General features: G+C 43.4%; 5 protein-coding genes across 11 annotated transcripts; 3 read left to right on the forward strand and 2 right to left on the reverse strand.

Moving 5' to 3' along the window:
- Positions 1-966: 966 nt before the first annotated feature.
- LOC112283773 (uncharacterized) lies at positions 967-3,061 on the reverse strand. The gene is made up of 4 exons (XM_024522890.3): positions 2,416-3,061; positions 2,223-2,318; positions 1,873-1,968; positions 967-1,581 (listed from the first exon to the last, which is right to left on the reverse strand). Exons 1-4 carry the CDS (start codon positions 2,785-2,787, stop codon positions 1,282-1,284), a joined length of 864 nt encoding a protein of 287 aa, XP_024378658.3. The 5' UTR covers positions 2,788-3,061; the 3' UTR covers positions 967-1,281.
- On the forward strand, positions 3,017-5,758 carry LOC112283770 (putative inactive purple acid phosphatase 29). 2 transcript variants are annotated; one of them, XM_024522886.3, is made up of 5 exons: positions 3,017-3,421; positions 3,746-3,893; positions 4,081-4,508; positions 4,710-4,990; positions 5,281-5,758. In XM_024522886.3, exons 1-5 carry the CDS (start codon positions 3,251-3,253, stop codon positions 5,654-5,656), a joined length of 1,404 nt encoding a protein of 467 aa, XP_024378654.1. In that variant the 5' UTR covers positions 3,017-3,250; the 3' UTR covers positions 5,657-5,758. The 2 variants fall into 2 exon arrangements, with proteins under 2 accessions (XP_024378654.1, XP_024378655.1); XM_024522887.3 differs by having other exon boundaries at positions 3,147-3,421; positions 3,732-3,893.
- LOC112283771 (putative xyloglucan endotransglucosylase/hydrolase protein 7) lies at positions 5,705-9,648 on the forward strand. Of its 2 annotated transcripts, none has more exons than XM_024522889.3 (7): positions 5,705-6,168; positions 6,338-6,384; positions 6,597-7,122; positions 7,801-7,901; positions 8,387-8,580; positions 8,700-8,959; positions 9,083-9,648. In XM_024522889.3, exons 3-7 carry the CDS (start codon positions 6,900-6,902, stop codon positions 9,235-9,237), a joined length of 933 nt encoding a protein of 310 aa, XP_024378657.1. In that variant the 5' UTR covers positions 5,705-6,168; positions 6,338-6,384; positions 6,597-6,899; the 3' UTR covers positions 9,238-9,648. The 2 variants fall into 2 exon arrangements, with proteins under 2 accessions (XP_024378657.1, XP_090107364.1); XM_090251238.1 differs by having other exon boundaries at positions 6,026-6,168; positions 6,489-7,122.
- A 1,549-nt stretch (positions 9,649-11,197) lies between these two features.
- Positions 11,198-13,783, forward strand: LOC112283269 (uncharacterized). 2 transcript variants are annotated; one of them, XM_090251239.1, is made up of 8 exons: positions 11,198-11,314; positions 11,460-11,645; positions 11,955-12,170; positions 12,387-12,447; positions 12,770-12,884; positions 13,098-13,170; positions 13,311-13,350; positions 13,527-13,783. In XM_090251239.1, the coding sequence occupies exons 3-8, from the start codon at positions 12,021-12,023 to the stop codon at positions 13,574-13,576; spliced, it is 489 nt and encodes a 162-aa protein (XP_090107365.1). In that variant the 5' UTR covers positions 11,198-11,314; positions 11,460-11,645; positions 11,955-12,020; the 3' UTR covers positions 13,577-13,783. The 2 variants fall into 2 exon arrangements, with proteins under 2 accessions (XP_090107365.1, XP_024377553.1); XM_024521785.3 differs by lacking the exon at positions 11,460-11,645.
- Positions 13,784-14,964: 1,181 nt separating this feature from the next.
- LOC112283103 (uncharacterized) lies at positions 14,965-19,174 on the reverse strand. 4 transcript variants are annotated; one of them, XM_024521428.3, is made up of 7 exons: positions 19,001-19,174; positions 18,640-18,674; positions 17,813-18,555; positions 17,121-17,715; positions 15,706-17,035; positions 15,361-15,600; positions 14,965-15,248 (listed from the first exon to the last, which is right to left on the reverse strand). In XM_024521428.3, exons 3-6 carry the CDS (start codon positions 18,186-18,188, stop codon positions 15,505-15,507), a joined length of 2,397 nt encoding a protein of 798 aa, XP_024377196.1. In that variant the 5' UTR covers positions 18,189-18,555; positions 18,640-18,674; positions 19,001-19,174; the 3' UTR covers positions 14,965-15,248; positions 15,361-15,504. The 4 variants fall into 4 exon arrangements, with proteins under 4 accessions (XP_024377196.1, XP_024377193.1, XP_024377195.1 ...); XM_024521425.3 differs by having other exon boundaries at positions 17,813-18,674; positions 19,001-19,169; XM_024521427.3 differs by lacking the exon at positions 18,640-18,674 and having other exon boundaries at positions 19,001-19,139.
- Positions 19,175-19,751: the final 577 nt, after the last annotated feature.

The raw sequence follows: 19,751 nt of genomic DNA on the forward strand, positions 1-19,751 counted from the left end.
ATTCTAAAAGAAACCTTTAAAAACTCAAAACATTTTTAAAGAAATATTAAATAAACTTTGACAATATCTAAAAAATCTTATACAAATCCTAAATTTCAAGCAACTTTTAAAAAACTTGTTTGTTGTTTAATTTATAATAATCATTTTTTAGAGCCAAAATAAAATTTTGTATATAGTATTTAAATAAATCATATATATATATATATATATATATATATATTTGTCTGAATATGCATAATTTATACCTATTTTATAAATAGGCAATAAAAAAAAACTTATGCTATAAAATGAATATAAGTGATTTTGAGAAAAACTTAGCAAAAACTAATATCATTTAGTGAAAAAATAGTTCTTGTTCATTCTGATTAGAATAGTTCTAATTAATTTCAAGCTTTTGATTTATAATTATTAGCCTTATTTTATTTCAAAACATCAAAGAGTCGTTATCTCTATAGACTAAAATTTATCAAGCATGATTAAAAATCTCACTGTTGGGATCTGAATTGCCAATCTTTTGGTTCCAACTTCCAATCCTTAGGTAACTTAAGGTTCATCATTATTCAGGTAATTTTTAACCTTTCTAGTGACTAGAAGGAGGTGATATATTTTCTATCAAAAATAAAGTCTAATGTATGTAACTTTAAGTAGTAATATTATCAACATTGAAACTAATACTTCCATGTTCTATACGCAGATAGTTTCATCTGTACTAGACAAATGGTTTCATCTGTACTAGACAAACTAATGATATAAAAATAAATATACGTTAAGACTGACTTAAAATTTACATTTAAACATTCAAATGGGTATATCTTAATCTGTGAGGTATATGAGGTCACAATTCCTTCATGGCTCAAGCCACACCTTAATGAAGTGGTTGATGAACTAAACACCTTCAATGAAATCCTGGATTTACTGTCAGGCTCCAACATCTTTAGTATTCTAGCATGAAATATTGAGCAAATGTAAAAAGTGCAAATATAGGCGAGGTGGAATTCACCTGATACTGTAAAGATGTTGAAAAATGTACATCTAAGTTTCTCACTTGCGCCACTGCCCAGCGTGATCAGAGTCTAAAACTGCGCTGATGCCAACTCTCAAGCTCTTAAAACACCTACAGAGTTTTTTGGAGAATCTAAAGGGCAGTACATGTAAACCCTAAACCCTAAACAATGCTCATCTCCAAGAATTCTCGTTTGGTAACTACTTGTCTCAAAGTCTTACAAAAATGCTATATGTCAAGAGGGTCAAAATAATCATAGCCTTTTTTTAAAGAGATGATCACATGCCACGCTCCATAACCATCTTGGAGAATGGAGGTGGACTGTCTGGAAACCTTCTCTCACAAGCCTCCATGACAATCTTCAGCTTTTCAAAATCTCCTGCTTTCTTCAGCCCACGACAAAGGATTTCATACATAACGTATTCTGGCTGATGGCCTCCTTGCTCAATTTCCTCAAAAATTTCGTATGCGCGGGTGATATTGTTGTTGCGGATGTAAGCTCCCATCATCTCTGTCAGTATCATGGCATTTGGAGCGAGGCCCTCTTCTTGCATCTGTTGATAGAACTCCTCAACATCCTGTGGACGAGAAAGAAAGGTCGAACAAATTAGCACTTGCTCCCGTCACCTGATGATTGTAGCAACCCTCTCGAATGGTGAGTTTCTACATTATTCCTCACAAGGTAAGTGGTACAGTTACATGTAGGAGATCTTGACTTGTGATTGACATCCTCCACAGATCCCAAATGAATAAATTGAGGGTCGTGATCACAGTTGCATGAAGGCATAGATCATACAACAGGTGAGTCTCAAAAACAAAGCATGAACCGATCCTTATTAATTAGACCTGACACATGGACAAAGACATACCTCCATCAATTTATTCTTCCCAAATGTATCCATCATTTCTCGATACAAAAATACGTCGGGTTTGTACCATTCCTCTTTACGCACCATATCAAAGACCTGAATAGAATTACCCAACAGCGTGTTAATAGTACAAAACTTTCATAGAATCATGTTAAAACTTGTAGATTGATGAAGATGAATATAACATTGAAGGGTCTTTATCCAAGATGTGATAGAGAGAGGTAGAGAATCGGCTCGATCGATTGGGAGGAAGGAAGTGAATGCTTTCACAGAGATAGAATTTAAAAGCAATGCCCGTACAGAGCACATGGAGTTTTCAAGGTGAAACTAAAATAACATTTAGGTCGGACCTGCTTGGCAAGGGAGCATTCCTGCTGGCGACGGAGCTCTTCAAGCACCATGAGTAAATCCATCTTCAGCAACCGTGAAGCACTGTTTTGCAATACCTAGAATCACCACAAAGAATTCACCAATTTAGGTCTGACATATAATGTCGCAAAATGAAGAGAGCTGGGATTCTGATTGGAGAAGGAAACCACTCACCACTCTCTCTTTTTGTTTGTCGCCCTTGCATCGTTTGAGCTCGAACACAACCTGCAATGCTTCTTTGCTGACACCTTTGCGCTGGCGCCATAGTGGGCCACGAGGTTTACCCTTAGCTTTCAGACTGCCGCCGCAGCGCACCTGGAAAGATTGAGGGGCAAAACGAAGAGAAAGAATAGGCGAAGCGAAAAAGGTCTGAGGAGAAGAAAGGGTTGTGGGTGGGCGGGGCCGCAGCGAAAGAAACGAAGAAGGCAAAGGAGCAGAAGGGACCAAAGGATATGAAAGATGAGAGGGAGAATGGAGGAAACGGCGAATAATTGACGCATTAGAAGACGAGGGAAGCAGCAGCATCCTCATCCTTACAGTAGCCATGCCTAAATCTAAACCTGCAAATCCTGCTACGAGACTAATAGCATGATTGTGTATGCTGAAAAACCCAGAGAAGCCCAACGAGGGAAGACAATTCTTGAAGGATTTCCCCTCAGCTTCATAAACACCATTTGGACGAACAGACTTGTCAAACCGCTCGATGACAATCTGGACGGTCCAAGTTCTTCCGAAAAGAGTCTCCACCTCCCTTCGGTAACGGAGAATTTCCCGATAGTGCCTCTCTTACGTGTGCATGGGCTTGGAATTTCTGCTCACTTTACTGCGCAATTGTATAATCTTTCTAAAATTCGATTCTTAGTGAAGAATTGAGCAGTGGAGATAACTGGGTCAAATTTGATCCTGGATCATGTACTGTTGAAGTTGGTAAGGTGGATTCTTTTGAGGAAGTGAAGGTTTCAGAATTTGTGGGGTGTGAAAACCAGCCATTTCGATTGGTGCTTGGAGTATGGATTGGATATGGGTGCCATCTCTAGCATGTCCGTCGAGGTACCTGGTCTTTCTGTTGATTGTGTCGGGGAGAAGTTTGCTGTTCCCAAATTCTCCGCTAGTAAGCGCGGATCCATCTGCACCTACAACTCTGCACTTCAACAGCGAGGGCATCTTTAAAATTCTTCAGGTACTGTGCCTGTAGGGTTTTTGTCTATTTTATAGAATTGTTGCAGTATGAGTAGAGATGATCTTATTTTCAGGTGTGCATGGCAGAAACCTGTACTTGCGCAGAGCATTTTTGGATTTGAAAGCTTAGGTTTAAGTCACATAAAATTTTACCAGGGTTGTGGATTTTCTAAAATCTAGGGGCAGAATTGGGAGGTTTTTGTGCAATGGCAAATTCAACTTCGTCGCCGATGCCTGGTGATGAAGTACGCATCCTAGTGAATTTATCTCCTTAATAGATTCATTTCGTCAAATCTGACAAGAAGGACTAGTTCGGGGATCGCAGATTGCAGATATGCACTACGCCAATGGAGAAAAAACCCCATGCCGAGATTTGGTAGCTAAAGAGCTAAGGAGATGCTCGGACCAGAACACCACTTTGTTCATTCAGCGTCTTCTATCAAGCGAAAAACCAGATCTCGTTGTCTTTACAGGTGCGTTTGGTTGGCATCCACTCGATCAGCGTTGCCGTTTCCTCTCAATGTTAAGAGCGGCTAAGTAAATGCAACATAACTTGTTTGGCCCATCTTTTATGGATTTTGTCTGGATGCTGGGCAAGGTGGTTTGCACCAATACACGATTCATATCTTAAATTTTGGATCTTAAATCGTGTTCGAGCAGGTGACAACATCGACTTCGATTCCAAAAATGCCACAAAATCTATGGACGAAGCGTTTCAACCTGTGATCGCTGCCAAGATACCTTGGGCTGCAATTTTAGGCAACCATGACCACGAATCAAGTATTCCCAGAGAAGACGTGATGAAGTATTTGACCCAAATGGACTACTCCCTTTCGCAAATCTTGAATCCCAGTATGGGGTCTCTTTTAGGTCAAGACGAAAGTCAGATGCCTGTCCAGGTCAATGGCGTTGGAAACTACTACCTCCAGGTGTTTGGTCCGTCAGGATCAGAATCCGAGAACACGAGTTTGCTAAACCTTTATTTTCTAGACACTGGGGAGTACTCAAAGGTACCTTCCGTCGGCGGTTATGATTGGATACGAGCAAACCAGCTCCTCTGGTATCAACTCCTAGCAGCCAAGCTTCGGGTGAGGGATGCTTACGGTAACATTTTTTGAAATTTATGTTAGAATATGAATATGTACTCTGTAACTTTATTTTATTTTATTTTATTTTATTTTCTGTGTTATTTTTTTCCAACTTTTATCAAGGGAAGGACACTCTAAGGTTTGCGGAATTAGGTTAAGATTGTAATCTTGCAATTTGGGTGATGGTCTTCAATGGTTTAGGGTTCAGCACCTGAGGCATCAACTCCAACTCCAGCGCTAGCATACATCCACATTCCAATTCCCGAATATGAGTCCGTACTAAAGGACCCATCCAAGGTTCTTGGTGAGAAGCATGAAGCTGTTCTCTCTCCTTCGATAAATTCAGGCTTCTTTACAGCGCTTTTGCAAGCTGGAGACGTGAAGGCTACGTTTGCTGGGCATGACCACACGAATGATTATTGTGGGGACCTATTGGGCATCCATCTCTGCTACGGTGGTGGCACAGGTTATCATGCATACGGGTATGTCAAGTCTTCAACAATCACAGTTATTTTTTAAGCACACACCCATTCCTTGCCATTTCCATCTGCGTTGTTGACACCTTTTCTAATCATTTGCCGAGATTATTAACCAGCTCTCAATGTCGTCGCACTCGTGTTGTATTTCTATTCGTGTTGAATTTATCAGTTGGCTGTTCATGAGACTTATTGAGAATACTGGGAGGTGACTATGGATGGTTCAATTTATTTCCAGATTCGAGTGCGCTCATTTTTGCTACTCATCAGTGTGACTGGTGTATCCTGTGGTGCAGGAAGGTGGGATGGTCTCGACGAGCTCGAGTGGTCCAAGCCTCTCTGAAGAATAAGAAGGGAGTTGCAAAAGCCACTCCAGATATACTTACATGGAAAAAACTGGATGACGCAAGAATGAGTAAAATAGATCTGCAAACCCTCTACGATGCCAGTGCTAAGAGAGGGATTTTTGGTGCGAAGGGCGGTCCTATGATGAGCCCTATCTTGCTTATCCTGCTTACATTAGTTATTACTACCTGCTCCTCGTGTCTATTCAACAGTTTGTATGCTAAGTGCCGGAGAAAGGTGGGAGTCGATGAATACTCTCGTGTCACTGAAGATATTCCTTTAGAGAACACTTATCCCATTGATTCTGATAACTCAGATGATGACTGATGGGCTGGATTTCGATTCCGTTAATTGTATTTGTAAAGCTTTTAAATTTACAAATCTGGTGCCAGGGCATTGGTACTGGAAGTAAATGCAACCTTCTCGTGACTTTAGGAGCATGACTCTCGATATATCACCGGTCTTGATTGGTTGGTTATCTGTTGCTGTCTGAGCACTGATGCCGGCCACGATTACTTTATTTTGAAAATCGAAAAAATGTCAGCACTGGGATGGACATAAGATCTTTCAACATATCAGACAGTAGCTTTCATTTACTATTGCCTATCGTGTAGGTAGTCCGTATGTTCATCATTGTGCGAGAAGCCTCGCAGAGAAGGGGCTGATTGCATCCTTGTGGAGTTTGGTAGGTTTGAAGTTCGTAGTTGATAACAACTTTTGCTATGTAGAGTGGGTAGGATTTCAAAATGGTTTTCAGAGGTTGTCTAGGATCTTACCCTTGACAAAAGCACGGAAAACTGGGACAAGTCCAAATTCACACTACCAATGATGAAGTGAAGGTAAGTCTGCTTGACGATGGTGAACATGGCGTTTTCCCAAAAATAAGATGTTTTTTGCGCAGTTGATTTTACCCTGCTACACTCATAACTGAAGCATAATTACTAGTTGTAGCCATTTCATAATAGCTCACAAATTCACAATGACTGGCTGATGACGAGTTGTATGTAGATCGCCAACTATCCCCCATTACCAGCGACGGCACAAGCTTGCAACAGGTAAGTTTTGCAGCAACGATCTTGCTCCGTTCCCTAAATTGTCGTCTCAATTGTCTATGAAGACTAGTCCTGACTTCACTTGATGGAGCTTGTCACGTCTTCAGAATCCCTCGTTATCCGGCTGACAAAAGTCGTTGACGAAAGAAATAATGCATTGCAAATTTGATGAAAGAGGCCGAGAAGGACTAATACCAAACAATGGGGCAGTACAGAGGTTGACAAGTCTAGCAGGACTATAGCCAAGCCTTGGCCAGTGTGATCCTTGTGTGCACACAGACAAGAGGCGGGCACGGGAACCGACCTGTTCCCGTCACGCCGATAGAGACTCCACCAGCTTATGCATAAGGGCTTAATTCTGTTGAGCTCTACCGGAAGTCTCCAGGATTGTTGGGGGCGGCGTCCACTTGAAGCTGGTGGTTAAGCTGTGGGAATGTAGAGTCGTCGTCAGTTGTGAGCTGAGAGACGATTCCTCAACGGAGTTCTGGCCTCGTTGTGAGTGGACTCAGCTCGAAGCCATGGCTCTGTCGAAGCTGATGATGTTGCTGTTGCTGGCGCTGATAAGCTGCAGCTGCATGATACGGGGTTGTGGAGCTGGTAGGCCATTGAGCATCAGGAACACTTTCACGCCGTTTCAGTACTCCAAGTTTCAGAAGAGTTTCTTTGTGGCGTGGTCGGAATCCAATGTGGCGGCTGTGGATGGCGGCCACACGCTTCAGCTGAGCCTCGATAGGCAATCAGGTGAGCTGGATTGCTCAATTGGGAGGCTGTTAAATTATCTGTGATTGGGTTCGATCTCGGTTTCGGGAAAGTACGTGTGTGTGCGCGGGTGATGTGGCATTTTTATGGCTCAGGATTAGTTTGGAGCTGATTAACTAACAATTTTCGAAGGTCAGTTAGTGCATGCGTTAGTCGGAGAGAACTTCACTGTTTATCACATCAATCAGTGTACAATTCGTCTTTGAGCGTGGCAGTACAGCAATTGGCTCTGTTGAGAAGTCCTGATGATAGTAACCTGTACGGTCGTATTGTAATGTAATTATTTCTGGATGCGCTGGATGCAAGCGCAAATGGTTCCAAATTGTTGTAGTGCCCCGGTTGTGCTGATAAGGCTGCGAGGAGAAACTCATGAGTAATGTCGCATTTCTATTCTCATCTAGCTAGCACCAGTGTACTGCAGTCGAGTGTACAGATTTTTGCGATGCACGTGTTAAGATGGTTTTTGGTATTTTGTTGTGGGGATTAAATTTGTGCACACTAATTTCAGTTCAGGCTGCCGTTTAGGCCATCTATGGTTTTGAGTCATTTTTTACCAATGCAATATTTTCTTCAGTGTTTGATTGTTCAGTGTAACGGGCATCTTCTCACGTCAAGCTTTGCACGATGATTGATTGCTGAAAATACGTTATCGGTGTGCAGGAACGGCTGTATCGTCCACAAGCAAATACTTGTACGGCTACTTCCGAGCCTCGATTAAGCTGCATTCTGGCAACTCTGCAGGCACTGTTACAGCTTTTTATGTATGTGATCGTTCCATGCTGCTTGGTTAAGTCGTCATGTTCACAGCTTTCATTTTAGCTTTCACTGCAGCGGACGTCTGCTTTGCCGGATCTTATCCGTATCTACAGACCCTAGTATATATCTCATCAGCCTGAACGTTTTTCGTCATGGATGGTGGTTATCACGAGGTTGGGGGTTTTCTGTGAGATTTTGGCTTTCGTGAATGAACCTTTGATACGGTGTGGGAGGACTGGTCTTCAGTTCTCTTGGGAACAGGGAGCTCCAAGAATATTTTCAACGACTTTATCCGCCGCATATTCTTACTCGCTTGTTTATTCTTGACACTTCTCCACGCTTCTTCGTTCTGTACAGAATTTGGGCGGGAGCCTGGCAGATTTCGAATTAACCAAAGATTTATGGGCTCCCGAAATACTGTGCACGAGATGACTCTTCACGTAGTCATTGTCCACATTCCTGATATTGTGAGCCTTACTGTACATTGCAGCTTTCGTCTCAGGGCCACAACCACGATGAAGTAGATTTTGAGTTTCTTGGCAACGTCACCGGAGAGCCTTATGTTCTGCAAACAAACGTGTATGCCAACGGAATCGGCAACCGAGAGCAGCGGATATTTCTATGGTTCGACCCCCGCTCCGAGTTTCATACGTACAGCGTCATCTGGAATCACAAATCCATCTCGTAAGCTCCTCTTTCCATGACCATCCCTGCAGTCGGAAACCCTCCTCTTTCACAAGTTTTAAAAGCTGCGAGTCAGGAATAGGGGTGGGCCAATAAACTGGACTGCATTGGATTGGTAGGATGTACGTGGACGACATGCTAATCAGGGTGTTCCAAAACAACGAAGCGCACGGCCAGCCTTACTTGAGCAAGCAGCCCATGGGCGTGTATTCTAGCATCTTCGACGCCTCGAATTGGGCAACACGCGGTGGCCTCGACAAGATCGACTTCAACAATGCCCCATTCCATGCCCACTACGCCAACTTCACCATGGACTCCTGCGTGGTCAATGAGACGGTGACCACCTCGGTCGCCGATCCTTGTGTAGCTCCCACCTCAAGTAAGCTACCATCCGCCCCTCTCCTCCCCTCCTCATCGCTTGCGATCAACTTTAGCTTGCTGCAGCAACTGCAAACCCCACCTCAATGATCTCTCACGCGTTCTCTGTCTCTTCCCATTGCAGCCGAGTGGTGGAACGCGGAGTGGTTTCAATCCATACCCGCCAACCGCGTCGGCCAGATGCAATGGGTGAATCACAACTTCATGGTTTACGATTACTGCACCGACAAAGAGCGGTTTCCCGTTGCTCCCTTCGAGTGTGCGGCGCCGATCGTGTAGACCCAATTGCAGGTACATGCTTTTCTATGATTTGTACTCCACCACGTCCTTACGCATCGTACTAAGAATCGTTTTGGGTCGACGAGATGGACATCGGCCTCCCGATCGAGATTGCCTAGGCGATTCCGTTGCGGTGGCGGTGGCGGTGCGGAGACACACTCTAAATTGATTTTAGGATATAATTGTTTGAAATAAGTTGGTATGTCAAACTCAAGTTATTAAGTTGTACCTTATTGTACTGTTCAATAGATTTTTATTAGATTGTTAGTATTTTTTATTCTAATTCTCTTGTAGTAAGAGTAAAACTTGTATCGAATTCATAAGTTGATGTATTCAAGAGTGATTGTGATAATGTATTAATGTAACATTTACAATATTGCAAATTGTGATGCTTTGAGCATTCGTTTTAAATTTCGTGGTATTGCACAGGAGTTGTAGTTTTATTCATGCATGTATGTTTTTTCATTTGTAAGTATTGGCAGGTATTGAATTTATAGAAATTAATTCATTATCTTTCCAAAAACTTGTCAATTGTCTAAAAAATCAACCTCTGCTCAATTTTTACAAGTATTCTCAAAATGGTCAACAATCATGTTTTTTCAAAATAAAAAGATCAATAGTAAGGTATTTCCAGCATTGTCCTTTAGGGGGCTTATCCAAGATGCTTTTTTTTTTCTTGCTGTAGAAGCTTGATTTTTTATTTTTATTGTGATAATGGGCGACTAATTTAGGAAATATATGTGTCACACCATTACCCAATAACAAAGGAAACAAAAATAAAAACGTGTATATATATATATATATATATATATATATAATGTATGTATATTAAAAACTTAGTTTCACAAATATTTCCTAATATTACTACACACATCAGCTATACGAATTTTTACAAATGTTTGAGTTTTTCAAGGATTATTTAAAAAGAATAATTTAACAGCTTTACTTCCATTTATTTCACAACACAATATACATGACATACCAAAAACAAATAGCACACTCTTATCAAATCAATATTATACGTCTATGTTTTCAATCTGCAATAGGAATTCACTATGAAATACTATGATTTTTACACAAATCATTGCCAAAACACTTTAAAAAAGACGTTTTAATTTTAAAAACAAATAAAGGTAAGAACTACCTTACTAATTAACAATGTTCAACAGCATAAGAAAATGTAAGTTCATTGTAAACACACTTTCTTCCAAAATAAATAGAATTATATATATATATATATATATATATAGAAGTATGTCCACAAATTCTTAAAGCTTCAATGTATTGAAATGTAGTACAAACCAACTTTGCCTACAGATTGCACAAAATCCTCAAATTGATTACGCCAAAGAAGTTCTCCTTGCTCCAACTAGTTCTTATATATATATATATATATATATATATATAAATAAAGGGAAATAGACCCAAGAATTTTCTAAATTGAGGATCCAACTATTTTTCTCCAGCAATGGAGAATTTTTTTAATGATGGTTAAAATGGGAGGGTGAATTTAGTAAATACTTGGGTCAATTTAACAATTCCCTCTCTCTCTCTCTATATAATGTTATGCATAGGGAAAGGAGGTTGGGTGCAAAACATATGCACTCAACTACATCCCCAATCCTCATCAAAGAATAAGCTTCTTAGTCTTCACTGAACATAGTATTCTCTTGTGCAAACCCACATGCACATCTTCTATAATATCATCTTAAAGAATACAATTCCACACAACCATTCTTCCTGGTCTTACACCCCATTAATAACCAGTCTCCATTTCGCCCCTTGAATTCCTGTGAAGCAGAATTTGCTCGGCATGCTTAGTCCCCTGTTGGTCGATGAACGAGGAACGTCTCCTCGTTAGTTCGTCGTCCGACGGACGGGAACGTCGGTGAGAATCGTCGATGACGCATTGGCCACCACACACACCGTCCGCAGCGACGAAGCTGGCGCTGTGTGTTGTGAGTTTGGATGATGCGGGAGAGAGATGCAGCAGGAGTGGGACGGCGCATGAATTTGGACTCGCGAACTGGGTTCGATGATTGGGTCACGCATCGGCCGTGGAGCTTCTCACCAGCCCGTGAGTCCTCACATCATTCAACCAGCTGCCTGTGGTTTCGTTTGTCGCGGATTCTTCGTTCAACCTGTTTGTGTTCTGGTTTTCATGTCTTTGACTCGCGACGGTGTTTTGGGGGTCTGGGAATGGATTACCCTTGTGCGCGTAGGGAGTATCTATACAATTGTGGAAGAGGATCTTGACTCGCTGACGAAAATAAACCACAATTGGGGATGACGTTTGAGACAATGGATTGCTCGTATCTCATCTGTGTTGAGCTTCCTTGCGGCTTTCGTATATTTTCTGGAGAACCTGCGACCGAAGTTTTTGTTTAGCTCGAGGGAATTGCTATCTTGTACATTTCGTACTATGACCTTAGAGTTTTTGCTTTGCTTTGTTTTGTTTTGTTTTGTTTTTTGTTCGTTTGCAGATTGTGCTAAACTCGTGTGCGAATGGCATGAATATGTTGAATTAGGGCTTAAGTATTGAGCATTTGAATTAGAACACCACACTCTCACGTATCCTCTCAAAGAGTTCAAATTTAGGCCTGAACTACCCTACTCGTCATATTCTTTGTGATTTCGTTACCAAACGCCCCTTTCTGGTGACAGGTGATCAGCTGTGAATCTGTTTTGTGCTGACACACAGTTTGTTGAATACGTAGGGGAGGGAAAAGAAGACACAGCCATGGTTGGCCAAAGCCCTAAACCCCGCCAGCTTACTGCCAGGTATGGTAGTAGGATTTTTGCTAGGCCTTTGGGTGGAATTGCCTAAGAGAGGATTTGGGAGTTCTCGTCAAAATCCAGTTCCTAAGAAGAAAGGAATTGTTGGAAACCAAAGTGTCAGCCAAATAGGCGACGATGGTGAGGAGTTGAAAATGGTAAGACCTTACTCTAACCAGAATTTGAATGCGTGAGGCAGATCATCGCATATAGATCGTGGATAACTTTTAATGGTACAGGTTCACCGTGTTAGTTAGTCCCCTCTGTCTTGTTAGATTGACTACGCTTGTCATTCTCGTACTGTCTGCTCTCGATTTTACCTCTAAATGTCAGACTTTTAGTATGGAACATTTCAAAGTGTTACTCTGGCCTAGGTCTTTGTCGTTCGTCAAGATCTGAAAATGGGAGGAGGGAAGATTGCAGCTCAATGTGCACGTAAGATAATCTCTTACTATGACTTTAGAAAATATGTCCTTTTGTTCTGAAAAGATTCGCTTAGAGTTCATCCATAATCTATGGCTGTTGAGATTTGCACTAGAGATTGTAAGACAATCGGGCTTAGGAAAGTTTACGCAGTTCTGGGATGTTTCTTTTGGATATTAGAGAGTTGCTGCAAATGATCACCAGCCTACTGTCGTGCTCTTTAAAATGTAGCTCACTTGAAGTAAAAAGATTGCGGTCATTCATTGTACATCTTGCATGTTTTCGTAAGGCCCAAGCTCAATATTCTAACTCTGAAACCACTTATACTTCGCAGATGCAGCGGTCGGCATATATAATGAACTTCTTACGAGAAACAGAGCTTTGTTGAAGAGATGGGAAGATTGTGGGCAGCCTAAAATTGTTGTAACATGCAGAAACCAGAAAGAAATGTAAGACACTGTGTGTGTGCGTGTATTTCCATGGATCTATTAGCATTTAAATAACGACAACATTTGTATGGTAAATTTCGACAGCATATTTTAACCAACATTTGAACCCACATCAACTCTTCTAGGATGAGACGTTGTGAGGTCAGAAGCTCAAAAGTACTACATCCAGCATAATTTGTGTGGTGCACTGGATTATGATGCTATACTGAATAGGAATGAGCTGCGCGGCAAAGCAGACGGCGCTGGGCTACCAACCTACACCGTTGCTGATGCTGGTCGAACTCAGGTTTTATCATATTTTCTGAAGATGCTACATTTTCTAACACTTGAATTTTCAAGCCTTTGACTTTTGTCATTACGATAAATTACTACAAAATCACAAGATCTGCTGCTGAATCCCTCGAAATATTCAAATTGTCTGACCAGGTGGCTGCTGGATCGAAGACGGTTCTTGTGATCGGGCCAGGTAGAGTTGATCGTTTAATTGAACACTAAGAGCACAGGGTTTTTTGGTTCTAGGAATTTCCTCTGTACATCAGACAAATTTTTGTAACTCCCGCATGGTCTGTATTATCGCCAAGTAATCTTGAAGTTTGCCTTAAGATCAATTTTCTGAAGGGCTTCTTCGTGGTTCTGTTGCAGGAACAAAGGCATCTGTGGACACACTTACTAGGCATCTCCGGCTTTTGTAACCGATTTAAAGTTTTGCATGCTTTTGCATTTTGGTTTTGACAGTTCAATGAGTAGCCTAGCTTTCGTAAGTGTAGAATCTAACATAGGTCTACATGTTATCCAGTCACTTAATACTCAGTCATTTTCGCTGGCTCGTGTATAGAATAGGCAGCATTGCACGCACAACTTCTTTTTAAGCATAAAATAAAGTGAACCATTTATGTCCCCGTGACTTGCAAGTACATTTCAGTCCTACTTGGATGTTCCTTTCAACTTTTATTTATTTATTTAATTATTTTTGTTCTCTCCACCATTGACTGAGTTCATCTGCAGTGAAGCTTGAGCTCTCATCTCAAATTATGACTTTTGCCAAATACACGCGAGCATTAGATGCTGTAACTTTATTGAACCTTCTTAGTTTCACTTCTTTCTTGTGGAAACCTTGGGTTGATACATTTGATCCACAACTTTCTGTATGTAATCCAGAGTTTTGGTTGTGGGGGACTGTATCAGGGATAAATTTCAATCACGAAGTCATGTCCTGTTTCTCTTTGGTTTGTTTTCTTTAACATTTGTTATTCCAAGTTGCATCCATGTGTGGATCGATTCAGTAGGCACAAGTCTCTTGAGCTGAGTGAGCCAACGATACTTTTTCAGCAATCAGCTGCTGTGGAGCATGAGATTTCTTCCTAGTCACCACCCCCATCACCAGCTTTGCAGAAATCACCTTCCTAGCAGTTGCAGAGCTGGATTGATATGGACCGTCGTGATGTTGAGATAGACTACGAAGTGCGTTGCTTTCATCTAAATTAGGAATTGACGTGCTGCTACTTTGCCAGAGTTGAGGCTCAAAATAGTTGTGGACATGACTGCCCTCAAGAGCCTCAAGGCGCAGACGGGCGTATGTAAACGTTTGACTTACAGCACTGAAGCGGAGCGGGAATTCGCACAGCTAAAGAATATTATAAATTCTGAGACATATCTGTTTGGCATCTAGCAAGTGAGTGCATTTTTCCCAGTTTCTAGATCTTCATTGCCCCTTGCAATACTGGAAGGCCCTCTTCTCAGCCTTTAGTTGGTTAAGCAAATCCCCAAAATCAAACAGAGACATGTATGTAGTCAAATAGAAATATGGTTGAATGTTAATTTTAGACGTTGAAATTATAGGTAAGTCAGCAGATGATAAATTGTGGGCGTTGAAATATCATGAAAATCTAATGAACCGCCTAGGGATGCTAATGATGATGCATACAGTTACTTTAGTGTTGCTAAAATAGCGAGTAGATTCATGTGTACTTTGAAAGTAAGAACTCTGAACAGTTCCAAAAGCCATGCAGAGTTTGCATTACTTTTCACTTGCCTCTCAGCACCATCAGCTTTGGGAAAACAACCATCAGAATTCGATCGCTTATAAAGATTGCTATTTTCAGATACCAATAAGACGAGCACGAACACACCAGAAACGTGCAGCGCAAGCAGTGCATTAGGATTTGTTTCAGTACTTTGTGAAAAACCGTGACGTAACATTCATACAAGTAATTTTAAGTGCGAACAGCGTAGAAGCTTTATTGCCAGCGTTGCGAGTCCTTGGAGCAGAATGGGGCTGCTGCTGCTTTTGAAAGTAAAGATCCCAATTTGAGAGGAGTTGAAGACTTATTATCTTACTGAAAATATTAAATCATTTTCTTCGACCTGCAATACAAACAAATGATCAGCGTGAGCTCCTGACATAATCGGACGGCAGTCAAAAAATTCTAAGAAACTGAGGGTGGTGAGGATGGCAAGCAGAGGCTTTTAATCGTACCCCTCCTGCAGAAATTTTGCGAGCTTCGAAAGCGTTCAAGTCCCGAGAGCGGAAGACTAAATTCCTGTCACTGCCGAGCTAGTTATGGTGGTATCAGATGCAATCGGGTGCGAGGAACTACTATTCTTTTGAGCTCAATCTTGGCTAAGGTGATGGGCTTCTCGACGTCCACGATCCAGAGGGCTTTATTGATTCCAATACTTGTACTGCTTCCCCCATTGTTGGTCGATTTGAGGCCACCTGAACAACCACACACACACACATCTAGATATCAAAGAACTGCTAGCAGAGAAGATCCACGAAGCGCACGCAAATTGACAGAGATAAAGTTGTGGAGCTACTCACTTGAGAGGTGCACACAAGAGCCAGTTTCAGAACTTGAACGACCTCGCTCTCCGGAAAGCTAGTCAGCTTGGGATCGAAACAGTTTGGTCCATTTCCACTCTCCAAAGTTCGAATCACAAGCTCCACTAATGCATTCGGTCCACCATCGGGTTTCGAATCAGGGTGCCTGCCCGTCATCAACTCCAGCAACACCATGCCGTAACTGTACACATCGCACTTTGGCGTCACACTCGGTTGTGGGCCTAAAAGCTCCGGGGCTGAGTACACGCGCGTCTCGAGAGACTTTCGACTGGCGGCGTACGTGTCGAGAATCGGTAGCAGTTTCATCAGCCCAAAGTCGCTAATTTTAGGCTCGAAGCTCTGATCGAGGAGGATGTTCATGGAGGATAAGTTGAGGTGCAACACTTGCGGCCGCAAATCATGGTGCAGACACGACAGCCCGCGCGCTATGCCGATGGCGATTCTGAACCTCCGCGACCACACCAGGGATGTCTGAGCTCCCGGCTGCTGGTGCAAATGCGAGGCCAGAGTCCTGTTTGCAATGTGATCCGACAACATGAGCTGCATTGATGACGACCAATAGTACCCTTGCAAGGTGACGATGTTCGTGTGCCGCACATCGCCGAGATTGTCCATCTCAGATTCAAACTCCTCCGCATTCTTTATCCGGCCCAAGGTTTCGAGCTTCTTTATTGCGATCGACAACCCATCGTCAAAGGTGGCCCGATACACGGTCCCTAGGGAGCCTCGCCCGATCAGGCACTCCTTATTCAGAAGCGCTTTTGTTCCCGTCTCCCAATCCTCGAACCGCGTGGGTAGCGTATTGTTAAAGAGGACGAGCTTGCCAATGATGGGGTTCACGTCCGGCGACGGAGGCGTGCTTTCGTACACAAGAATTTCAGTTTTCGGCTGCTGGTTCTGCTTACGCATTGCCCAGATGCTTAATAAAGCAATGATCACCACCCCCAGCGCAATGAAACCAGCGGCTGCAATTGCGACCAGTGCTGACACACTCAGCAACCGCCGGTCAGTGTGCACGCGCGGCTCCGGCGATGACTCCAGCTCGCAACGCAAGCTCAGCGGTGGCCCGCACAAACCTGAGTTGCCAAGATAGGAAGAATTGTCAAACCGGGAAAACGCATTCGTCGTTGGTATTCTCCCCGAGAGGCGATTGTAGGAGACGTTAAAACCCGTCAAATTTAGAAGACTAACGAGGCTCGCCGGAATGGTGCTGTTCAAAGAATTGTTTTGCAAGAACAAGTCCTGCATGGCTGCAATCTGCCCTAGCTCGGGGGGAATGGCCCCCGTCAGATTGTTGGTGGACATGTCCCTGCACAGATCATCAACACAGGTCTTATCAATTCACGCCTTGATCAAAATGGACTTGCTGGAGCTCGCAGGATATGGAGGCTTACAAATTTTGCAGAGAAGTGAGATTGACGAGGCTCGCGGGAATATTCCCTTGCAAACTCATGTTCGACAAGCCCATTCTTTCCAAAGCTGTGAGACCGCCAATCTCCGAAGGAACAGAGCCTCCAATGGGATTGTTGCTAAAATCGACGAAATTCAGGAGCTTCAAGGCGGCAATTGCCGGAGGAATACCACCCGCGAGCTGGTTATTGCTGAAATCCAAGTAGATGACATTTGATAGAAGCGCCAGTTGCAAGGGGATGGCACCTGAGAGCTTGTTCCTGTGCACATCCAGAAACTCTAAATGTACCAAGCCGCCCAGCTTAGGCGGTACGGTGCCCTGCAGGCTATTGAGGGCTACATTTACGCCCACCAGCGTCGTGCAGCTCCAGAGCGTGTCGGGAATCACCCCGGTGAATCCATTTTCAGCGAGAGAGACGTACCGTAGGGTCTCGCAGTACCTGAAAAGATTGGGTGGAATCTCCCCCGTAAATGCGTTTTTGGAGAGATCCAACATGCGGAGGCGAGACAAGTTCCCGAGCGATGAAGGGAGGGAGCCCGACAACGCATTGTCACTCACATTCAATTTCCACAAGCTCCCTGCACAAATTCTTTTTCATTCTCAGCTATCCCCAAACCATGCCTCTTGCACCGAAATTGAATCAAATCAATCATAAAGGTTTCCCAAAGCGCCTACCAATTTGGCCGACTTCAGAGGGCAGCGGCCCGAAAAAGTTATTACGCGAGAGGACGAGGGTACGCAACTCCGAGAGATTGCGCAACACGGGAGCAATTGGACCCGACAATTGCGTATCCTGAAGCAAGATGAGTTGTACTCTGAGGTTTTCGTTGCACGTAACCCCGTCCCATGAACATGGATACGGATCGGCGTCGTTCCAGGAATTCAAAATCCCTGTGGGGTCGTCCAAGCCAGCTTTGAAAGCGAGCAGCGCTTTCCCGTCGGGATTCACAGCCACCACCACCAAGATGAAAGCTGTAAAGACTGCGAGCAAGGCGTGGCATGGCAAGGGTCTGAAAGGTGAACGTGCGCCTGTCTGGGTTGTCTCTGTCATCTTTGGGACATATCTCTCCGAGTTCTCACCTCCATATCGCTGCGCAGTTCCAGTCGCTACTCATCCCCCTGCTTCCCATCAGAGCTTCCTTGCACGAAATTGATTGCACCACGGAGCAACTGGTTCTGATCTGTGCACATTGTGCATGTAACTTGGCCACAATTGGTTCGATGAAAACTGCTCCAAATGAGCAGGGATCGTGCACGCTAAGTAGGGATGTGAGATTCATCTAGGAATTCACAGAAAACTGAAGGTCCAAAAAATGTGATAAAGCCGAAGAAAACAACCATCAGAGGAGGACATTAAATGCGAGGTGGCCAGGTTACGAGGTCCATGGTATCGAGGGAGGATTTTGTCAAACGTACGACTGCCAGCACAAATCGAGGTACACATTAGTGCGCGCTTATAAAGCTTTTGCGAAATTCCGGTGCCGAAAGTAAACAATTCCCACCTTCTCCTGATCCGAGCTAAATCCATAGCTACGTCCTGGCAACTCCATCGTCCCGAGTACACATCATCACAGGGAAGATTAACACCAATTCAGTACAAATGTCTAAAAAACTGATATCTAAGTTACGATCACCGTGTGGACCCCCACTGGGCACATTGCTGTCACACTGCCCCAATCTGCCAGCATCCATCATCATCTCCCCCTCCACAGCTCATTGCACCTCCCAACTCTCTCAACACCAACCTCTCCCGCAAGTCCAAAAGCACGCTACGCACCAAAACCAGCACAAAGCTACAAGCTGGGATCAAACCGCAACGCTACAAAGATCGACGACTGATTGCAATACAAGTCGAGCACGCACCTCATCACCACCAGCCCCCTCACAATCTCGGAAGTTTTCCCTTTTTGACCCACGCAATCAAAGGAAGTTCCGCGTTCTCAACACCCTTGGGGTCGCTCTCGCAGAGCACAGATGGGCGATGGAGGTGGTGCAATGGCCCAGGTGCGGAATAGTCTGCGGAGGAAGCAATCTGCGGAGGAAGCAATCTGCGGAGGGAAGGGACCCCCGTTTCAACCTCGCCCTTCATTGAACGGACGAGGAGGACGAGGAGGGGCGCGACGCCAGAGAGCGAGAGAGCGAGAGCACGGGTTGACGAGGAACGTACGGGAACCGTTCTCTCTTCCGAGAACTCGAGTCCCCAACCTGTTGTCTGGTGGGAACGCGGGTGTATAATTGCATGTTCCCCGAGTTTCTGATGGGCTTTTGGTTATTATTATTAATTATTTTTTTAAGACACAGATAAAGATTTCTTTAGTGCAGTGTGTTAGAGTACACTACCCCAGCTAGGTCCAGCCAGGTGGGTTAGATTACTGCATACTATTATGTACAAAACTACTATTGGGCCCAATAAGTTTTAAATCTGGTATGTTTTGCATCCACATAGCCAAAATATTGATTTTGCACCACTGTTGGTAAAAAAATTGTGTCCATTCAGGCGCCTTAAACAAACTCTGCTGCATTCTTTTCTGGGTTTAGAACCTTGCATTTATACCATAATTGATGAGATGAAGCCCAATCGTTTGATACAACTTTTTCTCTGCCAACTGTTGAA

Source organism: Physcomitrium patens, chromosome 6 (assembly GCF_059467195.1).
Source record: "Physcomitrium patens ecotype Gransden chromosome 6, ASM5946719v1, whole genome shotgun sequence".
Lineage (NCBI taxonomy): Eukaryota > Viridiplantae > Streptophyta > Bryopsida > Funariales > Funariaceae > Physcomitrium > Physcomitrium patens.